The sequence below is a fragment of the Trachypithecus francoisi genome, unplaced genomic scaffold (assembly GCF_009764315.1).
Source record: "Trachypithecus francoisi isolate TF-2019V2 unplaced genomic scaffold, Tfra_2.0 Lachesis_group5, whole genome shotgun sequence".
NCBI lineage: Eukaryota > Metazoa > Chordata > Mammalia > Primates > Cercopithecidae > Trachypithecus > Trachypithecus francoisi.
In genome coordinates this window covers 89,102,682-89,114,017 of record NW_022681470.1, presented here as the reverse complement: position 1 = coordinate 89,114,017, position 11,336 = coordinate 89,102,682, and the positions used below count along the sequence as shown (strand labels likewise).

General features: G+C 43.3%; 1 protein-coding gene across 1 annotated transcript in view; it reads left to right on the top strand.

The window, feature by feature from the left end:
• The first annotated feature begins 2,352 nt into the window (after positions 1 to 2,352).
• Positions 2,353 to 11,336, top strand: part of ATP1A4 (ATPase Na+/K+ transporting subunit alpha 4) — a 35,518-nt gene continuing 26,534 nt past the window's right edge. The window contains 7 exon segments of the mRNA XM_033195433.1: positions 2,353 to 2,975; positions 3,969 to 4,028; positions 5,838 to 5,850; positions 5,853 to 6,040; positions 6,860 to 6,973; positions 9,833 to 9,967; positions 10,243 to 10,360. Of these exon segments, the coding sequence (XP_033051324.1) occupies positions 2,829 to 2,975; positions 3,969 to 4,028; positions 5,838 to 5,850; positions 5,853 to 6,040; positions 6,860 to 6,973; positions 9,833 to 9,967; positions 10,243 to 10,360 (775 nt within the window). The 5' untranslated portion in view covers positions 2,353 to 2,828.

The following is an 11,336-nucleotide window of genomic DNA, read 5'->3' as shown; positions in this document are numbered from 1 at the left end:
CTACAAGATATCAAAGTTCATTGATTATAATAGTAAAAATCAAGGTCATCTAGCATAATCAAAGGCGTGGAGACTGGACATTCTTGTATCTTGTTGTTGGGATGTAGATAGATAAACCCTTTTAAAGACCAATTGGCAGAACCTTTTAAGATTGTTAATGAGTGTGCTCTATGATTCAGCAACAGGAACTGATTCTACAGAAATAGAAGCTCAAGGGCCACATTCTGTGTGCAAGAATGACACTAACTATTTTATTAATGGTTAAAAAATGGAAAATATCTCATAAATCCATCAGTAATGGGAATGATTGAATACAGCATGGTCAATACAGAATGTGGAAGCCTCACAGCATTAAAAAAAATAAGCTTTATGTACATGACAGGTTGATAGAGAGTTGAATGATGGTATAAAAGTTGAAAAATATCTCCTTTTAGATATCTATTTGTATAAACATAGAAAAAAGACTGGAAGGACATGCAGCACATTGTTACTAGCAGTAACTTCAGCAGTGGGGAGAATCTGAGTTTGGAGGGAGGGAAGGTGGGGCTTTCAATTTTTATCTTATATATTTTTAATAGAGAAGAAAAATCCAATCTGTTAAAGAAATAGACGATCATTTATCCCAGCTGGGAAGGGAACATTTCTATTTCTGAATATTGAAGGAGGATTGCATCAGCACCAAGATGAATGTTTCCAGATACAGTCATATTTTAAAAAAGCATGCCCAACCAAAATGCAATTAAATAAATATCAGGCCAGGCTTGGAGGCTCACTTATGTAATCCCAACACTTCGGGAGGCTGAGGCCAAGGATTGCTTGAGCCCAGGAGTTTGAGACTAGCCTGGGCAACACAGGCAGACCCCGTCTTTACTAAAATAAAAGAAAAAACTTTAGCTAGGCGTGGGGGCACACGTCTGTGGTCCCAGATACTTGTGAGGCTCTGGTGGGAGGATCACTTGGACCTGGGAGGTTGACGCTAGTGTAAGCCATAATCGTATCACTACACTCCAGCCTGGGCAACAAAGTGAGATCCTGTCTCAAAAAGTAAATAAGCAAATATCAAACAACAGAAAGGGAAAATCTATGTGACATGCACAATTGAAAATATATATAATGGTTGATAGAAATGTATAGATGCTTCAGATTATTCTTGGAAGGAGGTGGAATCCTATGGACATGCAAAACATATATACAAATAATATAGTCAAAGCACTTACTGAGACACCAGAGAAGGCCAATGGAAGAGATAAGTACATCATTTTACAATGAGAAAATGCAACGCTGTCACATGGAAAAGCATATTTTTACTCTCACTGAGAAGAGCTGCATTTTAAGCCACAAATAAAACTTCTACTACTGAATTCAAGCTACCTATTGAGCACATACTATATATGTCACATAGTGCCTTTTGTAGAGCACCTCACTTAAGGTTGAAGGCATCGTCTTTTACAAACAAGAAAAGAAAGGTACAGATGTGAGGTAACTTGCTCAAAGCCACACAGCTGACAAGTGGAGGAGCCGAGACTGAAATCTAGGACTGGTTCCAGAGCCCAAAATCTGATCTATTCTGCTAGCTGATCTCCTAAAACTAAAAGATCAAACCCAATGTTGGTGGAAAAGTGTGCCTCACTAAAAAAACATACTCACACACAGAGTACCTGCTTTTTCTTTTTTTGAGATGGGGTCTCAAAAACAGACTGGAGAATATTAGTCCATACTGCAGCTGCACCATTTTGTAAGCTCCCTGCTATGGTTTTTGTTTTGTTTGTTTGTTTTGTTTGTTTAAGATGGAGTCACTCTGTCACTGAGGCTGGAGTGCAGTGATGCAATCTCAATTCACTGCAACCTCTGCCTCCTGGCTTCAGATGTTTCTCCTGCCTCAGCCTACCAAGCAGCTGGAATTACAGGTGCCCGCCATCACACCCGGCTAATTTTTGTATTTTTAGTAGAGATGGGGTTTCACCATGTTGGCCAGGATGGTCTCAATTTCCTGACCTCGTGATCCACCTGCCTCGACCTCCCAAAATGTTGGGATTACAGGCGTGAGCCACTGCGCCTGGCTGAGTACCCGCTTTATTTTTGAGTCAGCTATTTGGGATACCTCTAAGCCTCCAAAGTCTGCAGGACCACACAAGAACTTTGTTCTAGTTCTGCCCTCAGACTGAAACTCTCTCTGTAGCAGGGCCTGCTCCAATCATCCTCAAACCCAAAGACTGAGACTTCTAGGTTCTTGGTTAAAACCTTCATGAGGCCTTTGCAACAGCAGACCTGGATGATCGCCAAGGCAAGACTTCTGGATTCTTGGTTAGAACTTTCACCAGGCCTTTGTGATGCCAGACCTGGGTCATTGCCCCGGCAACCACAGGGCTTGGGACTAGGGGGTTCCCGGGTCCCTGAAGCTCACTCTGCCTCCTCACTCTCACTGCATTTCCCACCTGCCCGTGGACCCTGCTGCATCTTCATCACTGAGGCAACTGGTTAAGCTTCACCTCCTGTTTCCTGAGGCCCTCACTGCATTTCCTCACCTCTACCTCTTCATCCTTCCACCCTAGACTCCTCTCCTCCCTCCTCCCTCACTCCTGACTCTTCCTCCTCCCAGCGGACCACTCGAGGACCGCTGGGTCTCTCCTCCCTCACTCCCCTTCCCCTCTCTCACCTTCACCACCCAATGCCTCCCTCCATGCCTCTTTCTTTCTGCTCCCTCATTCTCTCCCCATCACTCTCTTCTCGTGGCCCCCTTGCCCACAACCCCTCTTCCCTTCCCCTTCCCTCACTCTCTCAGCTTTCTTCCCACAGTTGAGCTCGGGCAGCTCGTTCTGGGGATAGCTATGGGGCTTCGGGGAAAGAAACGGACAGTGGCTTCCCAAGACCAGAATCCAAGCCGAAGACCTAAAAAGGGGCCTAACAAGAAAAAAATGGTGAAGAGGAAAAAACAGAAGAGCAATATGGAGGAACTGAAGAAGGAAGTGGTCATGGTGAGGTCACCCAAAGTAGGCGCTGACAGCTGCCCTCTGAAAACACTCCTCTACATATTTTTAACATCTTACCTTGAGAATGAAACACACAGGCCAGAGCCACATCTCTTCTCTGTTAGGTTTTGGAGGGAAGGAGAGGGTTAAAAAAGAAAAGAAAAGAAAGAAAAAGACACACACAAAGAGACAGGGCAGCTCAACAACAAACACAGGTATATTGTAGACACCTGCGGAAGTGGGGGACCAGCTTCATTCCACAGTCCACTGCCACTTACAGGCTGGGGTACTTTTAGGGATGGGCGGGAGGGGTCTGGGCTGTATGGCCTGCTGCCTGGCAGGATACTGATAAGATGTTCTCATGATGAGGTGATTTTTGGCCCTTATTTCCACAGAATATGATCATGGTATTCCTTGGACCTTTGCCCCGCAGGATGTGATAGGGATGTTTCTTTCGTGGGGCCTTTGTCTTTATGCCTTTGTCTGCCTTGTGGTCAGGTGGTTAGGCAGGCTGTTTCTGCCGCCCGAACCCCCATGAAATGTTTCACTTTGACCAAAGTCTGTAAAATAGTGGGGAGCTAGGCTGGGCATGGTGGCTCACATCTGTAATCCCAGCACTTTGGGAGGCTAAGGCGGACAGATCACCTGAGGTCAGGAGTTCGAGACCAGCCTGGCCAACATGGTGAAACCTCTCCTCTAAAAATACAAAAATCAGTCAGGCGTGGTGATGGGCACCCGTAATCCAAATTGCTTGGGAGGCTGAGGCAGGAGAATCACCTGAACCCGGGAGGCAGAGGTAGCAGTGAGTCGAGATCATACCACTGCACTCCAGCCTGGGCGACAGAGTGACTCCCTTTCAAAAAAAAAAAAAAATTGCAAGGAGCTTACAAAATGGTGCAGTTGCAGTTTGGACTAACATTCTCCAGTCTGTTTCTCCCCCTCTCCCTGGAAATGACCTGGGCCACCGCCTGTCCCTCAATGCCTCTACTGTCCCCTCAGGATGATCACAAATTAACCTTGGAAGAACTGAGCGCCAAGTACTCTGTAGACCTGACAAAGGTGAGTAAGAAGCTCCCTGAGGAGGCAGAGAGTCTCCAACTCCAACTGTGAGGCCGCCAGGACAAAAGCTGAACTAGGAATCCAGCCCCCTAACTTCAAGTCCAATGTTCCCACCCCTCACCCTCTGCCTGGCCACATTCCATGGACACTACCTAGAAAAAGCTAAAAATGGTAACTACCCCCAAAGAGAGTGTAGGACTAGATAAGAGAATAAGAATGCTTTAGGGCAGTGCTGGTCAAACGTCTTATCCTTAGGTCTCCTTTACACTCTTAGAATTTATCTAGGACTGCAAAGATCTTGTGCTTATGTGGCTTACGTCTGTCTATATTTACCATATTAGAAATTAAAATTGACAGTTTTAAAATGTATTTCTCAATTCATTTAAAAATAACAAAAACAATATCATATATTCATATATAATATGTTTTGACAAATAGCTGTATTTTTCAAAACAAAAAAATTAGCAGCATCTTACATTTTTGCAAACTTCTTCAATGTCTTGCTTTTTAATAGAAGATAGCTAGATTCTCAAATATTTTCCATATAAAATCTGTTGTGATGTTATGCCAGCTGGCCTTCAGAAAATTCCACTATATACTCTTAAGAAAATGAGTAAAAAAAGGCAAACAATGATTTAGTATTACTATGAAAATTGACCTTGTGGACCCCCTGAAACGGTATTGGGGCCCCTCGGGTGTTTCAGGCAGAGGTTGGGGAGTGGCTGATGGGGACTGGCAGGTTCTACTATCATTTTCATTAACAGGAAAAAGCACATAAGCTTGTGCACAAGAGTGGAATGAGAATCTATGCATTTATGTTTTTTGTTGGTGTTCTTTTCTATTTATGTTTTTTAAAACTTTATGGGCCAGGTGCCATGGCTCACACCTGTAATCCAAGGCAGGCAGATCACTTGAGGTCAGGAGTTCAAGACCAGCTGGCCAACATGGTGAAACCCCATCTCTATTCAAAATACAAAAATTATCCAGGCATGGTGGCACACAACTGTAATCTCAGCTACTTGGGAGGCTAAGGCAGGAGAATCACTTGAACGCAGAAGAATCACTTGAACCCGGGAGATAGAGATGGCAGTAAGCCAAGATCACGCCACTGCACTCCAGCCTGGGTGACAGAGCAAGACTCTGTCTCAAAAAAAAAATGGATATGTAGATGTACATATTTATGGTATACATGTAATATTCTGATATAAGGATACAATGTGTAATGATCAAATTAGGGTATTTAGGATAACCTCAAATATTTATCATTTCTTTGCATGGGAACATTCCAAAGCCACTCCTCTAATTATTTTGATATCTATAATAAATTATTAACTATAGTTGCCCTACTGTGCTACCAAACACTAGGTCTTATTCCAAGTTGGAGAGTCAAAGTGTGGGTGTTAATATGTTATCAACATTAAGTATTATATTTCATCATGACGTTGGCCCTGCACATTATAATTATCTGTATGTATTTATCTCCCCACTGGAGCACCTTAAGGTTGGGGACCATTCTTACTCAAGTTGGTATCCTCAGCACCTAGGACCCAAGATAGGTTCTCAAGATTCAAAAGGTTTGTGAATCAATCCATAAACAAAAACTTTCCTATGTAAGCATGCTAAATGACATCCCTCCTGTAATGCAAATTTTAAAACCTCACCTTATCTAGGAAGAACTTCCAGACTGACCTTCCGAAAGCGTCTCTAGTCCCTAGACCCGTCCTGGGGCTCCAAATGTCAGGTTCCCCTTTGTAATGGCTGTTCCTCTTTTCACAGCTCTCTATCCAACCCTATTTCTTTTCTACACAGGGCCATAGCCACCAATGGCAAAGGAAATCCTGACTCAAGATGGACCCAATACCCTTACCCCACCCCCTACCACTCCAGAATGGGTCAAATTCTGTAAGCAACTGTTTGGAGGCTTCTCCCTCCTACTATGGACTGGGGCCATTCTCTGCTTTGTGGCCTACAGCATCCAGATATATTTCAATGAGGAGCCTGCAAAAGACAACGTGAGTCTGTTCAGCTGCTACTAGCCAGCCCTATCTCTGCTCAGCTCCAGACACTCTTGCTCAGCAGTCTAGCACTCCTGAAGTCCTCTGGCCCAAATCCCTAATAACATTATCACATTAATGTAATAATTACATTACATTAATGTGATAATATAATAAATGTACATTAATTGTAAATGTAATTGATTATAATTAATTGCAATGTAATTCATTAATTTGATTGTAATCAATGTGATTAATTGCAAAATATAATTAAATGTGCAGTAATATAATAAATGTACATTACATAATAATGTAATAAATGTACATTAATGTAATAAACCAAAATCCCTAATACTCCCAGCACTTTCTAAGTGCCATCTTGGTTCCTCTCACCTTTTATCTAAAAAGCTTCTGGTCCAGTTCCTTGAGATGCACAATGTCCCCAAAAAACTTGCTGTTCTTTGACGACCTTCCCAATTTATCCCCAAAGCACTTTGCAGTCCCTTTCTCTTCTCCACAATTTTAACCTCATCTCCTTCCTCCCAGCCTCCCTCACGATCCGCTCCCTCCATCCAGAAATTAGCCTTCCTGGAGAGAAAGATACAGGCCTTCTGTGACCAGGAATTTTGCTGATGGCTCACCATGGCTCAGGGTTCCTTTACCAGGAAGCCAAGTGTACTGGCCCCACCTCAGATTCTTCTCTATCCCTCTACTCTCAACTCAGTCCTATGGTCTCTTACACCTGGTGAAATGGCCATGCCCCTTGCAAACTGATTTTCTGAGGATGAAGAGGAAGACAAGGCCCCACTGATAAATGATTTCTTTCCCTACCCCCAGCTCTACCTGAGCATCGTACTCTCCGTCGTGGTCATCATCACCGGCTGCTTCTCCTATTATCAGGAGGCCAAGAGCGCCAAGATCATGGAGTCTTTTAAGAACATGGTGCCTCAGGTAGGATTGGAGTGGGAGGATCTAGTGGGACGAGGAGCAGGATATGGCCAAATACACAATGATGAAGTCCCATGGAAAATTATATCCTACGACGAGTGAGCTGAGTCAGGTTGGTGATGAGGAGGTCAAGGTACTCTATTAGTCCTTAAAAGTACCTGGAAAAGCTGTGAAACCCTGAGAAAGACATAATGTCATCTATGAAGTGGTCTGATCTAGAAGGTAGAATCTGAATCTGAAGAAGAAACATCATATAAACCCCAAATAAGAACATTCTATTTTTTTAAAGAGACAAGTGTTGGTGGGTCTGGGAGGGGGGTGCAGTGGGTGGGCTGGATTCTTCAAATGTCAGTGACCTCAAAGACAAAGAACAGCTGTGGGGATGTTCCAGATTAGACAGACCAGGCATCGTGGCTCACGCCTGTAATCCCAGCACTCTGGGAGGCTGAGGCAACAGGATCACCCAGGAGTTTGAGACGCTATCTCTACAAAAATAAAATAAAATAAAATAGCTGGTCTACATCTGTAGTCCAAGCTACACAGGCAGCTGAGGCAGGAGGATTACTTGAACCCAGAAATTTAAGTCTGCAGTGAACTATGACTAACCTGGGCAAGACCCTACCTCAAAAAAAAAAAAAAAAAAAAAGGGCTGAAGAGGCATGACAACTATTCCAAGGGTGGTGGCTCCCGCCTGTAATCCCAACCATTTGGGGGAGGGAGGCAAGAGGACTGCTTGAGTCCAGGAGTTCAAGACAAGCCTGAGTAGTATAGCGAGACCTTATCTCTACAAAAAATTTAAAAATTAGCTGAGCATGCCTGTAGTGCCAGCTACTCAGGAGGCTGAGGTGGGAGGATTGCTTGAGCACAGAAGGCAGAGATCACGTGCCTTTGCACTCCAGCCTGGTGACAGAGAGAGATGCTGTCACAAAAAAAAAGACACGGACATGGCAACTAAACGCAATATCTAACCCTAGATCTGATTCTGTGCCAGAGGAGAAAATAATGCTTTATTTTTACTTTTTATTTTGAGCTTTTATTTTAGGTTCAGGGATATATGTGCAGGTTTATTTTATAAGTAAACTGTGTGTCACAGGGATTTGGTGTACAAATTATTTCATCACCCAGGTAATAAGCATAGTACCTGATAGGTACTTTTTCTATCCTCACCCTCCTCCCACCCTCCACTCTCAAGTAGGCCTTGGTGTCTGTTGTTCTCCTTCTTTGTGTCCATATGTACTCAGTGTTTAGCTTCCAGTTATAAGTGAGAAGATAAGGTATTTGGTTTTCTGTTCCTGTTAGTTTGCTTAGGACAATGTCCTCCAGCTCCACTGAAAATAATGCTTTAAAGGATGTATTGGGTCCACTGGCAAAACTGGAATGCTGACAGATTAATACAGTAGATTAAAGTATCAGTGTGAAACTTACTGAAATTGATAACTACATTGTGGTTATTTAAGATAATATCTTAATTCGTAGGAAATACACATGAAGTTTTTAGGATAAAAGATCATGATGTAGGTAACTTACCCTCAAGTAGTTCAGGAAAAGAGTGTACACACACACACACACAGGGAGAGAGAGAGAGGATGAAAACAAATGACAAAGTAACTGGGGTGAAATGTTAATAGGTGAATCTGGATAAAGGTGATGTAGGTGTTCTTGGTACTATTTTTATTCTTGCAACTTTTCTGAAAGTTTAAAATTATTTCAAGTTAAATGTTTTTTAAAGGTATCTGGAAAGAATATAACGGTAAACAGAGGTTCCTAGGCACAGGGCTGGAAACTTGCAAAGGAATAGTCTCCACGTTTTCCCAAGAATACGATCATGTTCCAGTAGTATAGCCCAGGATTTCCTTCTCTCTTTGGTATCACTTAATTCCTTCCTTGGGTAAGAGTTTTGGGACAAAGTGTTTGGGCAGTTTTGGAGACTAGGAGTTTAGAGACGGTCAGTTAGCTTTTGCTACCTAACAAGCTACCCCAAAACTTAGTAGCTTAAAATAGCAAACTCCTACTTATAATTCTGTGGTTGTGCTGTTGTTCTGATCTAAGCTGACCTCAGCTGGGGTTGGATGGTCTTAGATGACCTCATTCACATGTCTGGGCCCTCAGCTAAGACGACTGAGACAGTTGGAGCCTTTTTCTTCGTGACCTCTCTTTTTACAGAGAGGTTAGCTTGGGCTTGTTCATATGGTGGCAGAGGATTCTCAGAAACAGGAATGCAAGCCCCAGCATGAAAGCACTTTTTTTTTTTTTTTTTGAGACAGGGTCTCACTCTGTCACCCAGACTGAAGTGTAATGACATGATCATGGCTCACTGCAGCCTTAACCTTCTGGGCTCAAGCGAACCTCCAACTTAGCCTCCCAAACAGCTGGGACTACAGGTGCATGCCACCACACTTGCCTAATTTTTTTTCATTTTTTGTAGAGACAAGGTCTCACTATATTGCCCAGTCTGGTCTTAAACTCCTGGGTTCAAGCAGTCCTCCTACCTCGGCCTCCCAATGTGCTGGGATTATAGGTGTGAGCCCCCAGTCCCAGCCTGAAAGCACTTTTTAAACTCTTCTTTCCATCACATTCATTCTATGGGCCAAAGCAAGTCACATGGCCAAGCCCAGGTTTAGGGGTAGAGAGATAGACTCTACCTCTTAACGGGAAGAGCATCAAAGTCACATTGCAAAGGGCCCTGCAAACAGCATCATGGGAATTTGCAATCCACCAAAGACACCTTCAAGAATGATGTGGTGGGTGATAGTAAGAAATGGGAGTAAGGAGGAAGGAGACCAGTAACAGGAGGTTTTAGGCTAAGAGCGGGATGGGGGAAGCCAACAGTTTTGGAAATGATCCTGCACTATCCTCCCACAGCAAGCTCTGGTAATTCGAGGAGGAGAGAAAATGCAAATTAATGTACAAGAGGTGGTATTGGGGGACCTGGTGGAAATCAAGAGTGGAGACCGAGTCCCTGCTGACCTCCGGCTTATCTCTGCACAAGGATGTAAGGTAAGGGGATGCAGAAAGCTATGTGAGGGACCCAAGCATGATCTCATGGCAAGGTAGACACCTGTGCTGTTAGAGAAAGTATAAGCTTATTACTCAGAATCTTGAGAAGTTACAAGTGCAGATTTGATGTTAGAGACAATAGACGTTGTGGAAATGTGTTTCTCTCTGCCTGTCAATGATGACATTGGTGACCAGATGAAGACATGCTATCTTTGTAAATAAATCTGCCCTTTTCCCTATGCTCACCTTACAACCCATCCCCTCTCCCATCCCAGGTGGACAACTCATCCTTGACTGGGGAGTCAGAACCCCAGAGCCGCTCCCCTGACTTCACCCATGAGAACCCTCTGGAGACCCGAAACATCTGCTTCTTTTCTACCAATTGTGTGGAAGGTGAATATCGAACCATAAGTAGTATAGATTCAAAAGCAGACACCAAAACATAAAGATTTTAATAACCATCTTCTAAAGGTAGCGGGGTAGGTAAGAGCCAGTTAACAGTCAAGCTTCTCCATCAATCATGAGCTGTGTGACCTCTGGTGAAAGGTCAAGGTCATCATTTCCACATTTGCACAATGATAACAGTAAAAGTCGTTACTCCATAGATTTTTGTGTGAATTGAGATAATATATGTAAAATGCCCAGTACAAGGCCTAATACATTGTAAGTGACCTACAATTATTAGCTATTATTTTAGCTTGTAAATGGACTATGCTCTATAAGCTGAAAATGGCACAGAAGGGAGGAAAATTGTTCAGCCCTGCTAAGTCATTCTTCTCCTAAGGTAAACCCTAACTTCTAACTATTCCCCTATCCAAGAGAAGATATTGGCATTGGAAACTTGAATTACCAGAGGTGCCACTTAGACTTTACCACTTAAACTTTCGCTTTGCTCCTAGAATCTAGGAATCCTTGAACTGGGAGACAGTTCTGGCAAAGTGGTAATAAAAATGGACTGAACATCATTCTGTCAATTTCTCCTTTGCCCTTTTCCCTTAAGGAGGCCTGAAGATTCCATGGAGCACACTTGAAAACCATTATTCATGCTTAAGAACAAATGTTTGATTATCTAAAAATAGTTCTTTTGTTCGTCTTATGTTTCTTGAGATAGAGTCTCTCTGTCACCCAGGCTGGAATGCAGTGGTGTGACCTCAGCTCACTGCAACCTCTGCCTCCCAGGTTCAAGCAATTATTCTGCCTCAGCCTCCTAAGTAGCTGGGATTACAGGTGCCCACCACCATGCCCAGCTATTTTTTATATTTTTAGTAGAGATGGGGTTTCACCATGTTGGCCAAGTTGGTCTCGAACTCCTGACCTCAAGTGATCTGCCCGCCTCGGCCTCCTAAAGTGCTGAGATTACAGGCATGAG